General features: G+C 37.1%; 3 protein-coding genes across 8 annotated transcripts in view; 1 reads left to right on the top strand and 2 right to left on the bottom strand.

Moving 5' to 3' along the window:
* The window catches only part of LOC136265727 (protein NLRC3-like), a 64,447-nt gene that overhangs the window by 25,991 nt on the left and 12,117 nt on the right, over positions 1 to 26,339 (top strand). Inside the window, exons 4-5 of one of the 6 annotated variants that reach the window (XR_010705710.1) lie at positions 724 to 4,034; positions 22,034 to 22,083. Coding sequence is in view for 2 of the 6 variants with exons in the window: in XM_066060632.1 (XP_065916704.1) it covers positions 724 to 3,002 (2,279 nt within the window). In the remaining 4 variants the exon portion in view is untranslated. Of the gene's footprint in view, positions 1 to 723; positions 4,335 to 10,031; positions 10,402 to 19,378; positions 20,757 to 22,033; positions 22,292 to 26,339 lie in introns of those variants that run through there. The other 5 variants (XR_010705712.1, XR_010705711.1, XR_010705713.1 and 2 more) reach the window with 5 other exon arrangements.
* Positions 6,156 to 11,024, bottom strand: LOC136265728 (E3 ubiquitin-protein ligase TRIM71-like). Its single transcript, XM_066060634.1, has 2 exons — positions 10,857 to 11,024; positions 6,156 to 8,552 (listed from the first exon to the last, which is right to left on the bottom strand). The coding sequence occupies exons 1-2, from the start codon at positions 10,885 to 10,887 to the stop codon at positions 6,376 to 6,378; spliced, it is 2,208 nt and encodes a 735-aa protein (XP_065916706.1). The 5' UTR covers positions 10,888 to 11,024; the 3' UTR covers positions 6,156 to 6,375.
* On the bottom strand, positions 11,897 to 19,922 carry LOC136265729 (uncharacterized). Its single transcript, XM_066060635.1, has 5 exons — positions 19,909 to 19,922; positions 14,443 to 14,656; positions 12,706 to 12,753; positions 12,207 to 12,477; positions 11,897 to 12,151 (listed from the first exon to the last, which is right to left on the bottom strand). The coding sequence occupies exons 3-5, from the start codon at positions 12,751 to 12,753 to the stop codon at positions 12,018 to 12,020; spliced, it is 453 nt and encodes a 150-aa protein (XP_065916707.1). The 5' UTR covers positions 14,443 to 14,656; positions 19,909 to 19,922; the 3' UTR covers positions 11,897 to 12,017.

Below are 26,339 nucleotides of genomic sequence, written 5' to 3'. Positions count from 1 at the left end.
AAGTAGTGGTATGCTGATAAATACAGTATTAACTACATGTATACATGAAACAGTTAAATCTGGCAAGGCTACCATATAACTAAATAGTGAGTGTCCATAATTCATCATGGGCTTTCAGTAACATTTTAATTTAAAATAAGTATTGTTCTAGAAATGGAAAAATAATTCTAAATGACATGGTTCCTGAATTGGAACTATAGAACTGTAATTGTAAAGGTTATGGTTCCAGAACTAGAGCTAAAACTGTATTTATAAAGGTTATGGTTCCAGAACTAGAGCTAGAACTGTAATTTTAAAGATTATGGTTTCAAAACTGGAACTAGAACTGTAATACAGTGAAACCTGTGTAATCAGGTCACTGCATAAAGAGGTCACCTGTCTAAACTGGCCATTACAAAAATCCCCACATGTGCCAACTGTGTACAAAGTGACCTGTTTAATGCAGCCACCTCCTTAATGAGGTCAGAAAATTTTGTCCCTATGATGACCGGAATAGACAGGTTTCACTGTAACTAGACAACACTACTTACTACTGTAATGTAATGAAAGTTTCGTAACTGCTATATTGGCATGCAAAATTAGGGTGATACATGATAAAACATCTTCTTTGCACAGCTTGGCTGTTTTTGGCATGCATCTATACATCTATTGTATACAACTCAGTATTTTCATGTGCATGGCTATCTAAATGCAATGATATGTGTACATTTATCTTTAATATAGTATCTATGCTTTCTGACCATGTGAAGGAAATCTACAAACATGATAGATTCAATATTGATGTAAATGCATGGCCCTTAGAACAGCCTGCTGAATTTACTCCAGTTGTATTGATACATTACCATGGCAATTGCAGCTTGAAACATGATTCAGGTACTATCCAAGTGCTTCACTCAGAAGAAGGCATTAGAAACATGTATTCTGTTGCTAGTGAGGAGTTGTCCCTAGAACAGGTTAACCATGAGCCAGTGAAAAAGATTCTTGAAACAAGTAAAATTACTAAAGATATATCAGATATACTGGTTCCATTAGAGACTACTTGCAGCGGTCAAACGATTTTGATTGAAGGTGCTCCTGGTATAGGAAAGTCTGTTTTATTGGCAGAAATTGCGAATAGATGGAGTAACCTACAGTTGTTACCAAAGTATAAGTTAGTGTTGCTACTTTGCTTAAGAGATCCTAATTTGCTGCGAGTAACATCCCTTAAAGATCTGTTTCAATATGAGTGTAGAGGCAGCATTAAGAGTGCTGATATTGATGTTATAACTGAATTCTTTTTCAAAGACAGTGGTAAAAAAATAGTTTTTCTCCTGGATGGATATGATGAATTTCCAGCTAAACAACAAAACAATTTTATTATGGATATACTAAGGCGTAGGGTACTTCCCAACTGTGGAATAATAGTATCATCTCGTCCACATGTTTCATATTATCTGCGTCAACAATTAGCAACACTCAGAGTTGAAATTTTGGGCTTTACAGAGAAGGAACAAGAGCAGTTTATTAAACATGCATTAAAGGAGGAGCCGCATAAGATCATGGAACTCAATCAATATTTTAAAAATCATTTGGCTATCAGAAGTCTTTGTTTTATTCCTTTTAACATGTCTGTTATACTATCTTTGTACAAAAATGAAGATTGTCTGTTGCCAGATAGTTCCACTACTATGTACAGCTATTTTATTTGTCTTGCTCTTTGTTGGAACCTTAAAAGGAATGGGGTTTCTATTAACCAGGATATTACTGAGCTACGTAATCTCCCAGAACCATATTGCAAATTTGTGAAGCAACTGGCTAAGCTGTCACTTTATGCTTTAGGAAAAAACCAATTGATTTTCACTTTGGATGAAATAAAATCATTCTGTCCTGAAATGGAAACTATACCTGGAGCTATCAACTGTTTCGGCTTGATGCAAGCTATAGAACACTTCAGCATTTCACACACAACTAAAACATTTAATTTTCTACACTTATCAATTCAAGAGTTTTTAGCAGCTAATCATGTTGCTAGCCTTCCTCAGCACGAAGAGTACATTTTGTTAAAAGAAAAATTCTGGGATGAAATGCACTCTAACATGTTCATGTTTTACGTGGCAATCACTAAGGGACAGCGGCGTTCTTTCAAGAAATTTTTGTGTGGTACAGACCGAAAGGAAGTTATAGACAACAAGTTTCTGGGTGATCATTTGAAGGCTATACACTTGTTTCGATGCTTTAAAGAGTCCAAAGATGATCAAATGTGTGAAATAATTGAGAAAATTTTTGCTAGTAGGAAAATTCTTCTTACCAATGGTGGAAGGGTGCCAGAAATTAATGATCTACACTCTGTGACTGTTTTGTTGACTCAATCTTCTATTAAAACTTGGGAAAAACTTGATGTATTTCTCTGTCGTATACAGTATCACGGAATCCGTATACTGCATCAGGCACTTGCCAATAGTAATGTAATTATTAAGGAAATTATCTTCACTAAAAATATTCTTGGTGCTTCATCAGACAAATTGATCAGTGAAATTGTTATCAATTGTAAGGTGAAAATACTGTGGGCTAGTTATAATGACTTTGTTGGTGAAACAGAACACTTTTCCACTATTTTGAGTAATCCACATTCCAAGCTGGAAATGTTGTATATACGCTTTAATAAATTATCATCTAACGCAGCCATACTTATTTTTAGCGCTTTAAGGAAAAGCAGTAGTCGCTTAAAGCAACTTGAAATTAGTAGTAATAACATCACAGATGATGTTTGTGAAACTCTTGCTGCTATGGTGCAAGATAACAAGTGTCTACAAAGACTAGAAATGTACAAGAATCCAATTAAATACCATGAGAAAAGCATTCCATTAATACTAGATGCTCTGCAGCATAATTTAACTCTATCAGTTTTAGGCCTTCCAAAATATCCTGACAAAACTGAGGAAATACTCAGCTACTGTGAAGCCATTAATATAAAGAGAAAGGCTCTTAATTGTCAAGTAGTTTTGAAAATCAACTTTGAATAGATTATATATATATATATATATATATATTCACATTGTGTATAGCTATGTAGTACATGATGCATAATTGTATATAACCAGATTTTGGAATGGTATATATTCTTACAAAATTTGACCCTTTGTTTTTAACTATATGAAGCCCCATAACATTTTTTTTTATCTGAATTTTTCCATGAGTATAACTACAGTATCTGACTACTTTTTGATACAAAGAGCAACTTAATCAGTACAAGGAATCAACTGTTATAATATTTTGTTTACCAGCATGTAAAATGTGTTGAAGAAGTACCTTTTCACAAATCTGGTTTCACATGTATATATCATGTTGTGTGTGTATGTATGTGTTTTTGAATTTGTGTGCTAAATATAGTTTTTTGTTGTTGTTTTTTTTAATATGAAAGATACTATAATCAATAATACAAGAAAAGGTCTTCACACTCAAACAGTGGGCAAAGAGGCAAACTCTGCCCAATCCTGTGATGATGGAATTGTTGCCATTACAGAAGCAGCATTGCCACGTTAAACATCAATAGCAACCTTCTGAATTAAAAATTGGGTGGCCCTATTATCACCAGACTGTTCCATTACCTGGAAACCTATCCGCCTCACTAATGAGCTTGTATATGATCCCCAAGCACCCAGGGTCTCAACACATAGAGGGGAGAAGTGAAATAATGGAATCAGAGAAGAATACTTTCTGAACTTAGCTGACTCTGCAGAGTTTACCAGCCGGCTGGCATCACTTGCAGAAGAAGATAAATTAGATGGGGCCAGGGTGTCTAAACAGGTGAAGTCCCAGAGCAAGGGTAAGCCCCACGACCAAGGAATCAATGACATGCCATCTGGCCTCTTACCATCATTACGACATGCACCGACTGGCTACAAAACAACAGGTACACCTCCAGGCACCAGAGCACGATGAATAGTTTCATTATAATGTAGTGTAAGAAAATAAATTTCATTGAAATCAGAAATGTTTCTGTCCATAGCCAGTCGATCATCCATGTTATTCTCAAAAATGTTTACAAGCATATGGTGAGTACTCTTTGTGCTAAATTTTATTGCTATAGCTACTGTTGCTCTTGAAAATGTTGATGACTTTCAGACTAAATTACACACATACACATTTACACACTCATGATTGAGTTCTTTGTGCATTATAATTAAATCAAATAAGTAGATACACAGTGTGTTTTTTAAAGGCAATTTTTATAAGGCTCCCATACATTTTTAAGGTAAAAAAAGACTGTCTGAAAATACAGTTGCTTGTGCATATACTGAGAGTAACTTTAGGGTTTGTGATTTTTGCTTTTACTTGTGATGAACAAATTGTATTTTATCTATATACTGTACACTTCACAATGCAATGATAAATACCCTAGACAAGTGGCTATCTTAAGTAAGTAAAAGGTAAACAGTTTGCAGTTGATAATAAAGGTATAAACAACTGAAGTTGAGGTGTCACACCTAAGGTGGCATTATATTATTGTTATGCCAACTTTGAAGTGGTTTATTCATGCATGAGTTGGTTACAAGGCCATCATAAAATTGTTGTGTACAATTGCCAATTAAAGCAAAGTGACTATACGCACTTCAAAGTAAGCACCAGTGATCGCCTTCCATCTGACAATACGTTTTGTAAAGTTTCAAAGTCTAAAACAACAGCTAAAATTTCTGTGATGGACAAACCTAAAGTAAAGACTATATAGTCTTGAAAAGTGGCAACCATAATGTCATAGCACTCTTGTCAGCAGTTTTACATGTTGTCATGTGGTGCTCAGTAATTTTATCCCTTCCCCAACTAATTCATTTGATACCTTTTCACAAGGTTGCGTATGGCTGATATAGATTACAAAGATTTACTATTATCTCAGTAAGTAAAATTGTTAGGGGCCATCCATAATTTTCAGCCTTTATAGTGTACCTAGCACAAAGCGTACAAGTGTCGTATGCATGCACTAACTACGCAGTGCCATCGGTTAATAGATTCATCCTTTTAATGCTGGTAGCAGTTTACAGGAGCCTTATGAACTATGTTCAGATTACTAACCAACTTATATATATATATATATATATATATATATATATATATATATATAATAATAGGATGAATGGCTGTGGTATTCATGTGCGAGCACTGTAAACATGCAGGAAGGAGTAAAATAGTGCGAGGCAAAGCCAAGCACCATTTCCTTCCTGTTTACAATGTGAGATCTATTAATCCTGAATACCACAGCCATGCATCTGTACATGTCCCATTACAAATCATCCAACAACCATAGCGACTGTTACTAAGCAACAGAAATTCAAAACAATAATGGTTACAAAATATCAATCACACTACTAGCAACCATTGCTAAGCAACCGTTTTGTTACTATGCTATGGGGCATCTATCACTATGATAACATGTCAGACATGTACTTCCAATAGAAGCACATCACACTATTGTAACCAATCAGATTATAGTATTACAGATTTAGTATTACAGATTTTTGTTGAGGGACCTTGACAAACAAGTGTAATACATTTTTATTATATATTTGATATCACTTGACGTATTTCAATATAAATATGCCAAGGTGCTATTGAGAGTATCACATTCACTTGTCAGATTAAAATAAATTTAATCTACTTTTAAATTAAACACTTGCAATTGATTAAAATTTTGACAGCATTATTTTTTAGGCATTCATATGATCTCACCTCTCCCCCTAGTGTACTATTTGTGCATTCACACTTGCTTATGAGGCTGAAATCCCATATCTTCCAAACATTAACAGGCTGACAATTAGCTCAGCATCAAAGCTTAATAATTGATCAAGAGATTTATATACATATAATTGGGAAAGGAATGATCATACAAGTAACACTATTATGTTGGTTGCAGTTGGCTGTGTCCATACTTATAATTAATTCAGGATGGCAGCTCTATAGTGGCCACAATAACCTGGACATGGAAGGGAAAACAAGTCACACTGCAGTTGCCTATGTGAATGCCAGAGTGCTGAAGATCAAACAGTGTGCAAACATGCACATATAGACTGATTTCTACAAAGTTCAAACCATCCTATTTACAGTATCTAAATACCAGTATGACCTTCCATGAAATGATTTAATACAAATACTGCACATGCAGTGCAAATAAGTAATGTACGTAGCGATAGTCATGACTTATAAGATGTAAAATTGCAGGTATAGGTACAATTACATTGTGCAAATGCATTACAAAACATCAGAATGTAATATTTAACATAATATTGTGTGCTTTGCGTCAAAAAGGGTTAAAGTGCTAGTACAGACATTTTGTACAGAAAATAAACTACATAAACAGTGCATTGGCAAGAGGTGCATACAAACTTAGTAATGTAAGATAGTTTAAAAATTGGAGAATACATCTATTTTTTGGCTGTTGCCATCACAAACATAAATATTACTATTAGGACTTAGAGCTATTCCATATGGACCATTGAAGTGACGACCATCTGATGAAGTACTAAAGCAATGGATACAATTCCCAAACTTGTCAAAGACTGACACTCGGTGATTTCCAAATTCAGCTATCAAGACAAAGCCATTAATATCAGTTGTAATACTCCACGGATTGTTCAACTGTCCTATACCATTTCCTTGTGTACCAAGAGTGTGTACAAAATTACCATTAAGCATGAAGACATATATACAATTGTGACTGTAGTCAGCAACTAGCAACTGATTATTGCAAACAGCTACATCATAGGGATTACCTAGCTGGCCTTTACCAATGGTAAAACAAAATTCACCATCAAGGCACTGGAACACAGAAATGCGACCATTTCCATCTTCAGCAACGTAAATCCTATCTCCACAAGCTACTATACCACGTGGACTAGCTATTCGACCGTCTTCAGTTCCTCTTCCTCCATACTGGAGTAAGTAAGTACCATTAATGTCAAACTTCTGTACCCTGTGATTGTAGAGGTCTGCAACATGCAAATGATTGTCACCATCAAATGAAACACCCACTGGGTACTCAAACTGCCCACTAAAGCCACCATTAGTACCAAATGTTTTGATCAACTGGTCTTGATGATCAAAAATGTAAACACAGTGATCGGAAAAGTTAGTTACAGCCCACATGCCATCTTTACCAAATGCTATTCCCCAAGGGTTGCCCACACCATCGTTTCTGCTTAATACCCTGCTTGGCTTCTTCAGTGCTGTGTAATTTTTGCTCACGATAATATTGTAAGGACTTTCTTTAATCTGTTGCCCATTGAGAGAGACAGATAGTTGAGTCTTTCCTACCTGTTGTGGCACAAATGAAGCAATATAACTACCATCGTTGTTGTCTTGGATTTGTGCAGAGGACTCTAGTAGAACAGATATTGTACACTCACTAGCAGAGCAACAATTGCCTTTAGCATCCTTGGTTATGATTGTGAAGTCCACTGTTTTTCCTGCAAATGTATACTCTGGAAGGTTTTGCACCTCAGAAGTATGCGGGTGGGCGTTTGTATAGATTTGACCGAAACAAGGAAGTGGGTTTGTGGTAGGTACAAACTCTATGGCAGCTAGTTGTATGGGTTGAATATTTAACCTTTCACACTCCTCACTTAATTCAAGCATGCGACTGATCACTTGCTTCTTTGCTGAAAGCACTTCTTGGTGAGAGCTTTTCTCCACAACTTCTACTAATGTTTTCATGCTCATCACTTCTGCTCGGGAACTTTGAACTTCCTCCAAACGGGATTGTACAGTTTTCTTATTTCTTGACACAGTGTCTCTGATGTGTTGCTTTACTTCTTCTCGTTGCTCTTCTATCTTTTTAATGACTTCATCGTAATGTTGATCAACTTGTTTGGTCACTTCTTCACCATGTTCTGTTGTGTTTTTGTCCAGTTGGCAAATGTTTCCATCTGTGACAGTGAGATCACTGATCATTTTATCAAGTGGAGCAGTGACCTGTTTTAAATGACTGTGGTGCTTCGTAATCACTTCACTGACACGATTGTGCTCATGCTGGCTGTGTTCCTTCATTGCACAGTATGTACATATCAGTTCCTCACAAGTTTCACAGTATAGTATTAGTTCTATATTATCTTTTGAGCATAATGGAACTTTTGGCTTAGGCTGAACATGCAAATCCCTTTTGTACCTCAGTTCAGTTAGTGGAACTACTTCATGGCCACGAGACTCCCTGTCACGTATGTGAGCTTGATTACAAATATTACAAAAGAACAAGCTGCATTCAAGACAATATACTACTACAGGGTCATCTTCATCACACTTGTCACACTTAGCCTGCACTTCACCTTTGACTTTCTGATTGAGTACCAACTCCTCCACCAGACGGGTGATCAGAAAGTTATTTGGCAATTCTTTAACTCCCCCAGATGGAAGCACTGCTTGTTTTCTGCACTCAGGACAAATGATCTTGGAATCCTTCTGTATTTTGTTCAGACAATCTTCACAATAAGAGTGATAGCAGGGCAGATACTTGGGGCTTCTAAATAGCTGATAGCACACAGGACATGATAGGTTTTCAGTAGCTTTCCTCAATGCCATTAAGAATTCTACGGGAAGAATTGTACACATAGTATTTATTTATTTTTTTAATTTTAATTACAGTAACCAGCACTGAAGGTCTACAGCAACATGTGCTGCAGCCTTAGGATTACCTAACCTAATTTCAAGGACTTAGACTTAATGACTTATAGCTGGAAAGGTGTAACAGAAAAGGGGCCAAAGTAAGGAAAAAAATCCCTTCAACCCCAGGATTCGAACTGCAGGTAACCCAATGTCTAGTCGTAAGTAACTACAAGTGGTGCCCAGTTATCCAAATTACACAATGATCACTCTATCGAATTTGAAGAGAGTATTCAGTAAGTATAGGTTATTGCACAAATCTGAGTATATCTGCATGATTTTAGAGACCTGATTATTTACCATTCTAAGTAGTACAGGTACTCAGATGTGTGCAATAACTGCTTTAGACTATGTTTCATGATGCTCTGGTCACTGCAAGCAATAGTGACTTCCTGATTGAATCTCTTACTTAGTACTAAAATTACTCACTGGTAAGCTTCCTAATGAATACATTTATCTTCCTAAACCATAATGACATGTGGGGTATGACACCTCTAACAATAACTAGTGATTTACACCCACATAAATAAGTGGAACTGATTGAAAGCTAGACAGTGATACTAAATTAGTGAACCATTGTCCTTCAGAAATCTTCACAAATCACACTGCTGCAAACGCATGTGAACTTTTCAAATCACATAACAGATTTCAAATCACAAATCAGGTTTCAAATTAAAAAAAGATTTTCAAATCAATTACCGAAAGTGTTTCACCCCTCATAGTGACTGACATCTGTACACACTAGTGATGATTTCTGATGATTATACTGTGTGACTGGAATTGGCAAAGTACATGATGCACATGGCAAAAAAATCATCACTGTCTAAATCAGTTTAGATAACTTTTTAATAAACAGGACTAACAGAACAAAGGATAGAAGAGAAAAGTAGGATTTAGACAGCCCTGAAATATCCCTCCCCCCATCAGTGCTAGGTTGACTGAAACTGGAACATGAGGTATGACTAGAGAAAGAACAAGAGTCCCTAATGTACATAACAGCAGAGTGCTATAAGGAGAAGCCAAGACAACAACGAAGCCAACTCATCACTCTGCATCTTCCACTTGTGAGACAAGAGAAACTAAGGCTATAGACATTTGTAAGCCACAGTGATTGAAGCACCATGCATGCCTCCTGAAGTTTAGACAATGGCATTCGGAGAATGCTTTGATATTTTGTAAAGTATATGCAAGGTTTTTGTTCTGGCAAAAGACCTGTACACAGGTGTCTACTGGGTAAGACACCTAGTCATGAAATTGATAAAGAAATTACATAGAGTCTGCATGGGATTTTTCTGGCAAGAGACCCGTACACAGGTGTCTACTGGGTGAGACACCTAGTCATGAATTTGATAAACAAATTACATAATAGTCTGCATGGGAGTTTTATTCTGCATTCAGTTTGTGCTGGGACTTTTACTGGGCTTTTTTCTACATTCAACAGAGTGTTAGTGTTAAGTTTTTGACTTCTTGGCTAGCTATAATAATTTTGCAGGTCCCTAGTAGGATAGTGATCAACTGATGTAAAGCACCACAATCGGCAACGTACAGATGAAAGTGAAATAAATGGAGGTGATGAAAACCACTGCCATGAAGCAGCATCAAGCTCAGGCCCTGCCACTGACGAGCACATATCATCAGTGCAAGCTGTGAGTAACAGCATGGACTACTTTGTTGGCGGCTGAGTCACTTAAAGTGATGGCGTCAGGCAATTCAATGAGTTCAGTATGAGATGAATAGTTATTGGTGGCTGAATGAGCCATATCATTGTTTCAAAAGGTTAGTTGTAGCATAAAGAGAGCTGTATACAAACACAGATGAGTTGAAAGAGAAGTGTAATAAATCAGTTCTAATGTTGTTGTTATGGCTTCTAGAATACAGCAGCATAGCGTATTATTAGCTAGCTACGTTATGCACTTTTTAAAAGCAAATGTGTAGCTATGTAAAGTCTAGCTACTAAGGCATTGTGTGCTAGTTATAATTTAGTCGCATGGGGTGAAAGGTGTGCCCAACCATCTCTGAAAGTCTGGACAAACCACTGAGCATGAACACTGCCTGTTCCTTTTGCTGGTACTGATTACCAAGCAAGCACTCTGTAGTACAAGCTTGCAACCTTTTGAACCCACTGAGGGGCTGGGCCATGCAGGAGAGCAATATTGTAGCTACACTGGTAAACTTCTTATGCATGCCGTTTCTGTGTAAATAATAGCTATACCACTGTTATTAGACCATACCTTGATTTCTTTCCTCGGTTCTTTTGGACATACAGGGATCTGAGCAGCGGCAATGCAGTACTGGAGCAATGAAATTTGCGATTGATGAAGTAAAAGGTTTCAGACCCCACTTGATCGTGTTGTTGTCACGTACATGAGCTCCCTCGCAAATACCATGGATTGTTTACTTAAACCGCATAACCGTTATGGTTTGAGGGGCGCGCGGTAGTGATCTGAAATTCACAAGGTCGGGGTAACGACCTGAAATTTCGTAGGTCACCGCTGTTTCTGAAAGAGAAATATTGCCTGATCATGAAATTTTGTACATTTGAATGATGAAAGTTGACGATCGAACAGATCACTACTGGAGATTTTCAAAAAAATTGTTCACCTTGTGAAAAGTGAAGTATTCATTGGGTGGCATCATTGAAATTTTATTTTCATAGGAATATTTAATGAAAAACCAATGAAAAATTACCACTGAAATTACTTTGAAACTGCTTTTCATGGAATTTTCATTGGTAATTTTTCATTGGGTTTTCATTAAATTTTCCTATGAACATGCTATGAAAATAAAATTTCATTGATGCCACCCAATGAATACTTCACTTTTCACAGGGTGAACATTTTTTTTCATTGGATTTTCATGGACAAAATCTCCAGTAGTGGATGTAACGGGAGTTCATGAAATTTTACAAAAATCTAAGACTAAAATTACGAATGTCGTAATTTTAAAATTACTGAATTTTACGGATAAATATTGAAATGGTTTTCAAAGATGAAATATGGACACTTGAAATTCGTAGACGGTTTTGGCTACCCCTCGCATGAGGTATTGCACTGGGGGAGTCACTTTTTTCACCACCGTTAGTGTCTCTGTTGTTTAATATAGCTACTGATCATAATAATCTGAAAATATTAATCTGGCATGTAAATCAGGTATGTGACCATTCAGTCCTGTACCACTACAACACAACAGTCAACTACTGTTACTATGATTTATAAACCTATTGTAAAACCAAAGAACTAATTTCGGGGTCATGAAACGTGGTATACATAACCACAGTAATAATCTAGCATAAATGTGTGATCTATAATTACATCACAGGATACAAAATCGATATCAAATGTACAAAAAGTCGTCATGTATGCATATATTAAAAATGCTACTTATGGATGTGTTTAGACTTTAGCAACCAGCCGCACTCTGTTGAATACATGTATAAATGTCTCAGGTGACTGGGCTCCAGAAAACTGCTGTCTTATCAGAGGGTTAGAGGCCAAGTAAATCTCAAAATAAGGGACTCCATTGACATCTGTGTTAAAATTAAGTACATAAATATGGACTTTCTCAATTGTGAACATGTATACCTCTTTGAAATGCTTCTTCGATGGCTTTATCATAATGATCAGAAGCTCTGGAATCTCTTAGCACAGTTTTAACAACAGTGGGATCCATTCCTACCTCTGCCACACATTTTTCCAGAACTGAATCTGAATAAATGTTTTGACCATCTTGAAAGTAAGTTCTAAATATAACTTCTTGTAGCTCATGCTGTTTGCCTTGTTCAAAAGCATATTCCAGTAGCAAATGAGCCTTCTTTGTTATAACAACTTTTCTAGTACGATCAAACTTGATTCCCTAATAAAACAGTACACAAATTATGTACATATGCAGTTAACTATGTGGCTTAAGAGACAGGCCATACTAGTACAGTGGAACAACTCTCTAAACTGAGGAACACCCCCATAGTAAGTCCCTACAGCTCTAGCTCCATAAGTTGCTATCTCTGAAAGGGTATCATTACAGCAAATATAGGGTTAAAACTCTGGGTGCCAAATTTTCTGTTAATAGAGGGGTTCCCTGTACCTGTTCATTATAAGCAGCACTACCACACAGTCTGGTTGTTAGGCACATCTGTTTTAACAAAAGTTCACAAAAATAACATAATAATATTGTTAAGTACATGTGCCTAACAAAAAGCTTATCATAAGTATTATTGACATTCTGTGATTTGCGGTCACCACATGTTGGAGTCCGGTTTTTTTTGTGCAAATTCTTCAAGTGGAGCATGCCGCAGAAGACCATTTCACTTAGTAAGGAAGGTAGCCATTTACCATGAAATTTTGTACCATTATTTCTTTTCTTTTATAGCTGCACCTCATATTGGAACTTCTGTTCGCCAGTATGCATAAGAAACAAGTGTGTAGTCACTGAACAATGTGCTTAGGAACTCATATATAGTAGGGATCTCACACAATATGGTATTATTGTATAGTAGGGGATCCCCCAAAGTAGATTGTGTCCCAAAAGTAAAATCATATTTCACAGGGTGAAAAATGAAGAAGAGTCTTAGTGTATCAAGATAACACCACATCTAGCATTTTAACTTACAGAAGTACCAAGCGTAATGCTGATTTTGGTATACTCATTTTTGAAGAGTTTTGCTGGTAAAAAAATAGTGGACTTGACAGTATAATGCCTTGTACTATCAAAGCTTATGCACCTCTCTTGTAGTGTGTTCATAACACTGGGTTTTATATGGTACCATTGTTAGATGTACTTGAGTCACTTCTACAGGGCAATGACCTTGTGTTATATGCCCTAGCATCCCACTAGAATGACACCATCCAATGTGTTCTTACCCCAAAGCTACGTACTGCAATCCAAAGCAAGATAATGTTGCATGCTAAGGCATATAAGCAGATTGCCTACTTCAAAACCTGTAAGCAGATTTTGAAGTAGGAAAAGTGGAATGGGAAAATAATGATGGGAAATGGCTCTAATAAGACCTCACCATACACTGAAATACTCCAAAGCAGGATATTTTCACTACAACAATTGAACTACTCTAATAGAGCAGTCATGTTGCTCTAAAATGTTTATAGTTAAGGTTCATAGTAACTACAACCGGCCTGCTACATTGTGAGGCTTCCTAAGAGACTTTTCACATGCTAGGCTATCAAGTGCGGTGGTCAATGTCTGACACACTGCATGTAGTTTGTCCGATCCTACCTGTCATTTGCAATCATTCAATCATCCAGTTGTGGCATCAAAGGGCTCAGACAAAATGGAGAAGTGGGCTCAGGTTGGATGATGGAGCCCCACTTTGTGTGCTTTTGCAACAAGACAAATAGGACTCTCCCAGTATGATTTTGTTTTATGGCATCTGGCTAGGTTTTCCTTAGGGAAGGGAGTGCCATTAGAACCGGTATGAATGCTCTATTGGAGTATCTTGACAATTGTTCTAAAGAAGAATCCATGACTTTATCCCAATGGTCATTTTCTTCCATTTCTTGTACCTAGAATTTTACCTAAAGCTGTATCTTCAGCCAAGAGAGAGCTGCTGTTGGGTGTAATCAATGATGCAGACTATAAATATTAAGGCATCTTTCAGCTGCAAAGAAATTCAACACAGCTTTAGCTATAACACACACTGCATATGCATGATATCAAGCTAGGTAAAGAAAATCCCAGGTCTTTACAGCAACCTTTTAAACACTTAATCCTTAAAAGTACCAGCACAATACAACAATGTGCTATATGCCCATTGTATAATGTCACATGTCATCTTCCAAAGAATTGCATGACAAGATACAAACTTACCACTGATGAGGCAGCCTCATACAAGGGTGACGTCCCCTCAAAAGCAGCTTTGGCTGCTGCTTCACCATACTTGTATCTGATGTGGTCAACATAAGGGACCCCTTCCTCAGGAGTGTTGGGGCTCAGCAGGTATGGTTTCCATCGTATCTTGAAGTTGAAGATATCCTTTACTTGCTCACATGCAGTATCAAGTTTTCGTTTGCCAACCCAACACCTGCAGCAAATTAAATGATACACCATAGCATCAGGATCTTATGAACTGGTGAAGCAATAAAGAAGCATGCTGTTAAGTTCTGTAAACATACAAATGACAACAAACACTTCAAAATGATTTAAATGATGTAGTGTAATTGACAACATTACACTGAGGAGAAGAAGCTTACATAAAGAGAGGCAACTCTTGTCACGTGGAAGCCTATATCCTCAAAAAAATAGTGATGGACGTTGTGGAGGTAGGAGCGTTATCCCAGTGATCATCCCATATAGACTGGAAACCGTACTCCCAAGTTTTATTATAATAGTTTTATTAATTTGGTGAACATTTGTAACAAAAAATGGAGTAGTCAACCACCTAATAGAGCAGTCATTCTGTAGCTACTTAATTTACTGTAGTAACACAGCTATCTCTGAGCTTCTAGGATTATTTCTGGGAGTATTCCCCTAACCCCCAGGATGGCTTCCTTCAAACTTCACTGTGTAACTTTCACTGTCAAAGTTGATCCCCATTTTTACCCCTGCTCCAACATCCATGATTCATTGCATGGTCTGCACATTGCACAGGACTCTTAACATAACTGGTCTATTTACACCATCTGATGAATGACTACATAGCTCTTAACAGCAGCCTTTTAGGCTTTGGTGACTCAAAAGTTACCGGGAGTTTGTAAAAGGCGGAATAAGGAATAGCGGAATAACGGAATAACTCGCATCACAACGAACAGGCATTTATATGGCTTATGCAATGTTAGGGTGATTGTACTGTTACAGCTGTGAACTCATCCCTCGTAGATATCCTTGCAATGTTAGGGCGATTGCGTGTACTGTTACAGTTGTGAACTACACTGCTTCGTCGCTCATAGCCGTCCTAGCGAAGTGATTATTATATGCTCTTACTACTACTACTGTATGTAGCTAAGTATCATTGCGCTAGCACAGCTAGAATATACAGTAGTTAGCTATTAGTTTCGTTTTAAGTCTTCATCCTTAACGGCTGTCACACCCCTTTTGCTTGCGACATTGGTACCATACTTTACATACAGTAGTAGCTAGTAAGAGCTATAATCAAATGTAATTTTGCACTTCGTAAGCGGGTACTGTATGTTAAGTATGGTACCAACGTCATGAGCAAAGGGGGCGTGGCAGTCGTTTTGTTTCATCCCTCCACTGGAAGGATGAAGGCTCGAAAACGAAACTAATAGCTAACTACTGTATATTCTAGCTTAGCTACATACAGTAGTAGTAAGAGCGTATAGTAATCATTTCGCTAGGACACTGACATATTTAGTTACATATTTATAATAATACAGTCAGCAATACTGTAGTACTGTGTAAAGGGGGATTTTGGAAATGCATATACACCTGTACTATATGATTTTCATTTCTGTAAAATACCTAGCAAAATTGGTTGTACAAAACTATGAGGTCACCGAACAAAATGTGAAAAAGCAGCCGTAGCAGTTATGTATTAACAAAGGTTTTGAGTTATATGTAGGTGTATAAAATAGAATATATATGTGAGAGGTTCAAGTAAAATCCAAATTTTATTTCTTTTGAACAAATCTGAAAAAAAAAAATGCAGATTAAAATTTAGCATTATGACATCATCATTATGACATCACCATACACAAAATTTATCAAAATTAGTTATTATGTTGATATAACATTCCTCACGGACTAAATTATATAATTGTATTTTAAAAAAATAAGTTTTTAAAATATGGCAGTAATACTTTGATTTTACTTGAACCACTCACATATGCTGTGTTTTTTCTGTTTGTGTGGTTACATGGAACCAAGCACACTAACTAGTTGTTTTTCAAACAGTACAGTAGTACGTATATGTGACTGTCTCAGCAAAAACCCAACTTGTTTGCATAATTTCAATTTTTTTTAAAATTATCTCAGCATTATCTGCAGTGTTCAAGGAATGGATCATTAAAGTTCTAGCCTTCTATAGTGTGTAGTTTTGGAATTATAGCACTAGACAGTAGGAAGAGCAAGAAAATCAGTTTGTGCAGCGACTACGTATACTGAAAATAAACTACAGACGCTTACACTTGCAGCCATAACTTCCATTTGGATTAGTCTACAATGTTGCAAATTGGCTTAAAATGTTGACCATGGAATAGCACATCAGCCAAGGTATAGTGTTAGCCCTTTAGTCATTTGCGCATATGGATACAAAGGCAGTTTAGTAGAAGAAATGATGACAATCTTGTTTACATTACTGCATCATAAACAAACACATATGACACGTATACCTTTGGAGCTACAGAAACAAAACGAAGATTTTCAAACTCTTCATGAGCAGGCAAATAAAATGGTATATAGTTTTCATCGATTTAAATCTTACTTCTTCAAGTACTGGCCCAATAAATACTTGCATGTTTTTCTTTGTAACATGCGTAATTTTACGAATCGTTATTAAATTCATTTTTCTCAATGTGCAAAGAATTTGGGGTTTTGTTTGGACAATCACATACCATATATCAATTAAATTTGGCAGTGAACTAAATTTGGTGAATTGGCGACTCGTGACTAAACCGCCAAATTTAAATTTCGTCAATATTATTTTCAAACATTGGGTCAAGCAGTTGTTGAAGTAGGTTTTCGACAAACCTTCGTAGATACTGTTGAAACTGGTAAATCAGTGTGATTCCACGCATGCCGAAATGGGTGTGGCTTACTGGCTAGTCTAGAACTCGTACTCAATTAGTGGGCGTGGCTCCATGCAAGCTTGCAGACATGAATTCGTGCACAGCCATTGATAAATGGGCGAGTATGCCTACAGACAACAAATAATCCTGGAAGTGGGTGTGGCCATGAAAAAATTGGAGCACAGATATTCAAGTACAGTAGGCATCTATGGCAACAGAACCAAAATATTCTTTATAGCAAGTCAGCGTACTTATGCCATTCACCAATTTTTCAGTGACAGCATTTCACCAAATCAAAATTTCGCCAACTGCAATTTTATAGCAAGTCACCAAGTATTAGTTTCGCCAATGTTTGTTGTCATATGGTATACTTTTTAGTAGCGTTCCCCCTAAAATTAACAGCACCTGCCAAAATGCTACTATTGAAAATCATCATAGAATATCATACATGACGAAAGCACCACTGCCTGCCTGCCTGCCTGCCTGCCTGCCTGCCTGCCTGCCTGCCTGCCTGCCTGCCTGCCTGCCTGCCTGCCTGCCTGCCTGCCTGCCTGCCTGCCTACCTGCCTGCCTGCCTGCCTGCTCACCCGCCTGCCTGTCTGCCTCACTGGCCAACCACAGTAGCAGGGCTATAGGCCAATCAAAACAGCGCATGTCCATCATTTCATACCACAACAAGTTCACCTGTGGAATGTGTCTTTTCAGTGTCCCTTCTGCACTTTGCCTCTCCTTTTTACCGTATTTACTTGGTTAAACGTTGTGGCATTTCTTATCTTAATTCATAAAATCAATGCGGTGACTGTTCAAATTTGACCACTACTTGATGCTCGAAAACTCCTTATTTTCAAAATCAATAGTGGTACATACTACTCCAGTACAAATTACTATTGAAGGTGTAGTGTTTAATACTACTGCACTGACAATCAGCTGAATTATTGGTAACAGTTAATTTTACTAGGGCTGAGCGATAGTATCGATAGTACAATATATTGCGATAGTAAATCACTATCATTATTGCGATAGTAGGGATATCACTATCGTGATAGTTATGATAAGCTCAGATCTGCATTAAAATGGTATTAACAACCATTCTATACCGTTTTACAGTTGGTATTACCAGCTTTCTTACAAAGGAGTGGCCTATAAAAGATTTACCTAAAGTCCATATTCATCGACCACCCACGCAGTTAATTAAAATGTCCTGTGCATGCAAAATAACTTTCTATATGACATAGCTATACAACTAAGACTTCGTTAAGAGCAAAGTGTCTCATAAACTATTGGGATAGTATTCACTATCGCGATATTTAATGAGTAACTATCGTGATAGTAAAATTTTTACTATCACTCAACACTAAATTTTAGAAGTATCAATATCGGTTGCAAAGCAGAAATAATTTACTGATTAACTGAAACCCACAATCAATCATTAATGACAGAAATAAACAGATGAAAGTAAAGAAACCGGTGAATGCAGCAGTAAGTGGTATAACATTTATTTGCTGTAAGTGAAAGTGGTAGTGTGTTTGCAACCCATATTGCACATTTTGGGCTGCTAATTTTTGGACTGTAGTAGTGTGCAAGGTGCTAGTTAGCTAGCTCCCTGACAAGTGTTCAATGATAAAACTGGACAATGATGAAAAAAAGCACCTCCTGCTGTTTAACACGCACTGTAAGGAATGCTTCCCAAAGTGGCTAAAATGTGAAACAAAGCCAAAGCTAAACATACCGATAATTGTTTTTAGAGGCGCTTAATATGGACGAGGTTGACATAAAGCTATATTCTGAGTGAAAGACAGGTTTGATAGGTGTTGTTTCTGTCAATTGTTGCCATTAAATAAATGCTAAGTACTGCATGCCCTATACTTTTATTTATGGCTTCATCAAATTAGAAAGGTTTGTTTTTTATTTCAGCCAAAAAGTGATGAGGTGGGAGTCGTACCTACTCTGACGCCCTTGGCTGTAGCTGTTTTATAACTTTTTTTTGTAAAAATATGGCTGCAAGGCTATCCATATATATATATATATATATATAGCAGGCTGTGTATATTAATCAGGCACCCACACAATTAGTCGATTGTCCTTCGGAAAGGATCTGGTATCCCACCCACTAAAAACACTGAAAGATAAGCTGGCTTAGCTGTTTTATAACTATTTAACTTCCCTTTCCATGAAAGAGGTTAGTGGTAAAACTTTAGCAAACAGTGTAAAAAATCTTCCACCCATGCAATTAATTGCATTGATTACATTATCATTACAAATGCAATAAAATTTAGATGATCTCCTCCTCCCATGTTCTGAAGGATTGAAGAATATCGGTTAATATTGGCATATCAGTTACAGGAACAGGCAAATTTTAATCAGTATTAGTAAATGTGAAAAATGCATATCAGTACAATACTAGTGTTTAACCAAGTAAACATGGTCTCTTCACTGACATAGTTGTCTTTTTCTTCACGCAAGAAAACCAAAGTGTTTGCAACCCATAAGCATTGTACTATATGCATAAGAAATATGTACTGTATGTCCCTTTACTGAGCATTATGTACATATAGCAGCCATATTATAGCATAACCTATATACCATGTACCATGGTATCAAACAGTACGGTAGTATTGTTTAAGTAGGATCCCCTCGAAAATTACGTGTGCCGCCTAAAATACCGCCTTTAAAAATCATCCTAGTGACATCTTACGCCACGAAAATCACCTTTATGGAATAATATTAGTCCATCTAGCATGAAATACAGCATTAAAAACAAGAAAGCACTTATCAGTGACTGGATATAGAATTGTTAAAAATCTCCAAAACTTGAAATTTCGTCTCACTCAGTCACTGACCACAGTCGCAAGCCTAGAGCCCAAACAAAGCACTGTACGGTCACCATTTTACACCACAACAACAAACTCACTGGTGGGATGTGCCTTTTGGGGTTCCGACGAGTGTATGGCCTGTGCACCCTGTCTTTCCTTTTATCTTCAATCAGGTTGGTTACTGAGGCGTTAATTTTCCGTATCAACACTTTTCTGTAGACACCACAAAATTGTTTCAGGAAGTGCTTATGTATGTTGCTGAAAAAGTGGGGCGCTTATAATTTCAAGTGTTGCACGTGAAACATTAAGGCTGCTGAGTTGTCACTTTGACTTTTGCCAATGCCTGGACTGCAACTTAATAGACGGACTGATATTTGACGGCTTGTTCCTCTGAACACACTGACTCAGCCACTCAGTGCTGCGGCCATACAGCGATATCAGCGAGTGATTGGGTAGTACTCTGTCGAGTGGAAATTGTATAATTTCATCCTGTTAGTCAAGACTAAGCTCCAGACAACTTAAAGGACCCGTTTTTTCGAACAACTTCCGGCCCAGGTGAATAGTACGCAGACCATTGTACTGAGACAGGTCATAGATCTTAGCACCACTGCTACTATGATCAAAGGTAACTAAGCTATGCACGCTACTACGGTCCTATGTGCTTCCAATTTTGGCACAGTACGTACTTTAATGAACTTAATAGCTAGCTCAGAAGTTACACAGTAACTAGCTGTGCTACAACAAAAAAAAAAAACTAGTAGTTTTTAAAAATGTTAATTTAAAAATGAAGTAGGGATCTAGCTATGCAATAAAAAGTAGTGAGACAAGAGATGGATGGTATTACAGCATAACTCGATGGGAAAGTCCCTACTTTGGCACATTAGCTATAATTTTACTCAATGCCAAAGTAGGGACTTTCCCACTGAGCTATGCTGTAATACCATCATTCATCTCTTGTCTCTCTACTTTTTATTGCATAGCTAGATCCCTACTTCAGCAATTTTAAATTAACATTTTTTTAAACAAGTTGATGTTGTGCTACTTCTAAAAACCAGGCGCCATGCAGCTAGCTAACTCATCTGGAATTAACTATAGACAGTATATGCTACTATGAATTAACCAACTATGTATTACTACTTTACAATAATATTAAAAGAAGTAGTTTTGGGTAGTTTTGGGTTGTGCAATAATATTATTAGCTAATTCTCGTATTTCGTAATTCATAAAATATTCGTAATTCGTTCAATTACGTTGCTATGCACTGCTAAGGAAGTGTTTGTTAAACAAACCGCTTTTACCAACATATTACGCACAGAACTATCTTCTAAACTGTTTTATAGTTTGACTAATGTGTTTTTTCCCACAAATTCTCTCAACAAAGCCTCCAAGCTACTCTTCATTTTCGTTCACGTACGTAAGGGATACGCCCCCTTTCAACTCGAAGCGATAGGCTATTCCTGGTAATGTACGAGGCCTGCACCGTTGTTTTTCAGTTGCTAAATGCCTGAAAACCTCAAGGGGAAGGTAGTCTGAGGAAAGTCACCACACCCGTATTTCAGTCCGCCGAAAAGAAACCACCTCAGAGCAAAGTTCACCTGTGCAGAAGTTTAATAATACAGACATCATTTCACTTTTTCTTCTTACGTAAAAGCTGCTTTTACCGTTATTAAACGATTTTGCTCACGTGGGTGCATACGGACAAACATAGATAGGTAGATAGATAGGTACACACACACACTTTTACGAAAACAATTTCAGTAAACCAGGTGCGCGCCCACAGCCGGCCTTTGGCCGGCTGTGGGCGCGCGCCTGGTTTAAAAATACTAGTGTTCCATGGTTACTACTTATTTAATGTTAATGATCTCAACAATGTACAGCCATAAGTAATGCCATTGTAATTAGATGCTGATAAACCACAATTGAAAGATCTCTGTGAGAGAGTAACTCCATACCATGCATCTCGATGGAAGGAGATAGGAATATTGCTAGGTTTGTCTAAAGGTGACATTGAGATCATAGAAAAAGACAACTACAAAGTCTCACAGTGTTGTATTGCTATGCTGGAAACATGGACGGATATAGACCCTAATTATTCATGGGAAAAGATAGAAACTGCCATTTCTACTTCATCGGATCTTGCTGATCAAAGCATAGAAAAAGGTATTAATTATGTACAACTGTATGGAATTTGTGTATGAACTAGTAGGATTGTTGTATGTACAAACATGTATGTAAAGCAGCACCATGCCTACCTGCTTTTATAGTGAGAATGCTCCAGATTCTTGTGCATGTCCTGTACTAAGACAACAACCAGTGTTGGGCAAGTTACTTTGTAAAAGTAACTAGTTACATATTACATATTACTTGCAACTGAACTATTTAGTTACAGTTAAATATTACCCATAAAATAAAGTAACTGTAATAATATTACATATTATATTACTTTGTGTCCACAGCCTTAAGCTGTCACGTGTGAAACTACCACGTTATCACGTGACATGATTGCGTTGTTGGACAATATGCAAATCTTGGTTATAAGTAAGAAACTGGTGAATAAGCTTCATTTAGTAGGCCTCGTTACTTCGTTGTGGCTAGACGTTACTCAGAGGATAACTAACGAGATTAGTAACTTCGTTACTTGTAGTAATAATATTTCATAATATTAGAATCGTTACAGTAACTATATTACTTAGGTAACGCCTTACATTTGTAAGTAAAGTAGCTTGCATTATATTACCTGTTTTTATAGCGTATTTCATTATATTACTTTGTTGCCACAAAAGTAATAATATTATGTAACGCGTTACATAAGTATTACTCCCAACACTGACAACAACCAGGAGTTTAAATTAACAATCAGATTTTCCAATAGTCCAAATACAATACCAACTTAGACTTAAAGTTCTTTACATAAGAACGTACATTGTAGGTTAAATTTTGATGCTATGATCCTATAGTTCTTTCTAATCTTAGTTTAAAAGTGTGTGCGTATAGATAAAGTAATCCAAAACAGCCAAGCTGTGTGGCCTGTCAACAGTAGGCTAGTATGAAAAAGATTTGATATCAAAGGTGGTGGCAGAGAAATGGCTGCAACAGGGCTCCCGGTAATTTTTTTGAGTGTGCTTTCAGTACTAAAGATGTGGTCATGCCAAAAGTAATGTAACCATGTTTAATGTATGTAACACACTGTTTCTAGTCCAGTGCAACAGTCTTTTATGAAACTTCATGCTTCCCACAAGTCAAAGGTAACACTGGATAACATGGTTTAATTACATTTTGCACATTCATAGCTGACAAGTACAGGTGTTCAAACCTCACTGTTTAGGCTTGAAATAAAGCTTGTGGCCACAACCATAAACAAACAGCTTGATTAAATATTGCTTCCTTTGTAAGGCTGCTCTCCAGCAGTAGTGTAGCATTCTGTCTGATTTATCCAGCCACAAAGTCTGGACAGCAATAAAATTAACCTGTCATTGCACAATATTGACCAGAAATTGGCTGATTGTCGAACGTTATTTCGAGCCCTGTGCAATGATATTTATACTGTCACTTTATTTGTAACACTAAAAATTTATTGACACAACATCATCGCAGTCATTTCCTTTGATACGTATCACATCTTTTTCATACTAGCTTATTTTTGTGGACTTTTTCACAGCTTGGCCTGTTCTGAATTATCGTACAGTACTATTGTACTGTATAGTAGGGACCACAAAGGAGTAGGAGTGGCCCACAAAATAACATCACCCAAAAACCAGCCTCAACTTTCCCAGACGACGATGAGGAGGCAGTATTGGTTAGGTAAAACTAAGCCCATACAAGCCTTCAGACTGACCTGAAACACTTTCAGACCAACCTGAAATGTTTTCAACAAGTTGCTATGGAGTTGTTTTTTTTTAAATTATTTAACAGAAATTTCTACTGACAGACTGAGTAACTGGCTAATGCCTTCAGACAAGCATAGCTCGATAACGGCTAAGCCTACAGGCTTAATTTTTTCGCTGTTCAACGTTGCTTCGGCCCGAGAGGTGCCTTTTAGCACACTGCAGTACGTACAGTGCATTTTTCATGGGCTTACCAGTGTCCTCCTTTGTGTCCCATTCATCTTTGCTGACAGCAAAAAGTGTTGATTGGGTAGTAGCATGTGATGGCTTCCCTTCGTAACAGAAATCATCCATATTTTTCATAGTGGCTACTTTGATTCAGAGGTGCTTTTTGAACAGTTCTTGATATGTACTGCTGTGTAACGGGTTGAACACAACCGGCAACAAAGCGTAATAGATATTTCACTTTTCATGATATACCTGGGACACGTGGCACCGTTTCTTTCTTTCAGTATGTATGGATTGCAGAGGTGCTTTTCAAACAGTTCTTGATTCGAAATGCTGTGTAATGGGTTGAACATACGTAGCTGACAATGAAGCATAATGGATACTTCACTTTTCAGACGATAATTGATATAGCTGGGGCACACAGTGCCATTTCAAATGCGGGTTCACCAGTCATAATAATTATTTAGAAAAAAAGTTAACAAACAAGTACAGTTGTATCACAAAAATTTGGAAATTTCAAATAGAGTAGGGACCATAGCACATTGATAAAAGTACTGAAACAAGTAAAGTAGTCCATGGTATTAAATCAAAGTAAAACAACAGGAAGTGTTTTATCCCTACTGTGCATTTGCAGGTAAACAGAAGAGCTAGATTTTAAGTGACAATTTTTATATAATTTTGTTGAATATCACATGACTTACTGTATTTAGAGATCTCAAAATGTGCGTGTTTGTTACATACATGTATGGTTGGTTTTCACATTATAACTCATTGATATTTTAACAAATGGGTTTGTACCTGATAGTTACCTGACACATGCAAGAAAATTCAACTAGTTTGCATAAGCAGTTTAGCCAATAGACATGACAGTACCTTGTGGCTATTGTTGAATTTTTGTGAAGAGTTTATTGCATTGATGTGGGCTACCGAAACTAATTGAAGGTGGGGTACAGGTATCGTGTAGCAAGAGAGAAAATTTTTTAATGATTTTTGTAGATTGGGGCCTCAGCACTGATTATTTGAGGTGTGTTCTGATCTTTCAAGAGAGCATGGCCCATTGCAATTGTTTTGTAAGCCCATGTAGCATAGCTGCTACCCGATACTATATACCAAGGAAATTATACAGTCCATTAAGTGCTTCAAATAGTTTTGTGGCATCTAAAAATGTTTCTGGCCAATTAACGCCTAGGTGTGCTTTCCTGGTAGGAAAAAGACAATCGTTTAATTGAAAATAAAAGGAATGGTAAGGCATTTGTCGGAACTCAGAAATTTGTTTATGTACCAAAGTGAACGTCTTGTTGAATGAAACAACTTGTGTTTTGTTTGAAGTTAATAAGTCCAAAGTTATGATCCTTATACTGGGAGAAATGGCTTGCAAGAAAAGGGACATTCTCCATGTAATAATCTTGCAGTGCAAAATTCTTGCAAGAAAATTGCAAGCTACACTTGCATTACTTGCATGAACCTTGCAAGACATTGTCCATGTAAGAATCTTGCTTGCAATCTTGCACGTCATTTCTCCCTGGGCCATGCATGAATTTAGAGAGTACTTGCATGCTAAATAAATACATCACTCACTAGTCAGTTCTCTTATAATTGTGTTACCGTGTACAGTTATATGTATCTTTCCACCCGCACACACATATACTGGTTATGCAGTGTGTATACAAAAGGTTGTCTTGTTGGTGGTTGTATGTACCTTGCATGGGCCTGGTAATAATAATAACTAGCTGCATTACCTGCCCTTCGTGCAGGTTGAGCTGAATGATTGATATAATATTATGCCTGTCCTTCTAATGTTGTACTGTTTGTACTGAACCACACATGTACTGTTGTAGAATTCTAGTGTACATGTCTGTGATCCATTTAGCTCACCAACTGTAACACCAATAATATTATTGATGCAGCAGGCATTCAAGTTCTGTATAATCTGTCTGACATTGACACACACACTTTTTGTAAAAAAAAAATAAACAATAAGTGTACATATGTGACATATGGACGTCCGTATGATTGATCAGTTGAATACACACTGATTGAAGTTGAATACACACTGAAGTTGCCAGCTGATCATGTGATTCAGGGCATTAAAGCCAGACTAAAGGCCAGCCTGCAAATACCTGTAGTTAACCACTGTTATCCATCTACTTTGCCGG

This window comes from Dysidea avara, chromosome 9 (assembly GCF_963678975.1).
Source record: "Dysidea avara chromosome 9, odDysAvar1.4, whole genome shotgun sequence".
Classification (NCBI taxonomy): domain Eukaryota; kingdom Metazoa; phylum Porifera; class Demospongiae; order Dictyoceratida; family Dysideidae; genus Dysidea; species Dysidea avara.
The sequence above is the reverse complement of the archived record's forward strand: the minus strand, read 5'-3'. Positions and strand labels throughout refer to the sequence as shown.

Excerpts from the sequence above, each read along its gene's own strand:
- LOC136265728 (XM_066060634.1), bottom strand. The coding sequence starts at position 10,887 with ATGTCCAAAAGAACCGAGGAAAGAAATCAAG. Across the intron at positions 8,553-10,856 it reads AACCGAGGAAAGAAATCAAG|AATTCTTAATGGCATTGAGG; the intron begins GTATGGTCTAAT and ends TTCTTCCCGTAG.
- LOC136265729 (XM_066060635.1), bottom strand. The coding sequence starts at position 12,753 with ATGTGCCTAACAACCAGACTGTGTGGTAGTGCTGCTTATAATGAACAG. Across the intron at positions 12,478-12,705 it reads GTGCTGCTTATAATGAACAG|GGAATCAAGTTTGATCGTAC; the intron begins GTACAGGGAACC and ends CTGTTTTATTAG. Across the intron at positions 12,152-12,206 it reads CGAAGAAGCATTTCAAAGAG|ATGTCAATGGAGTCCCTTAT; the intron begins GTATACATGTTC and ends ATTTTAACACAG.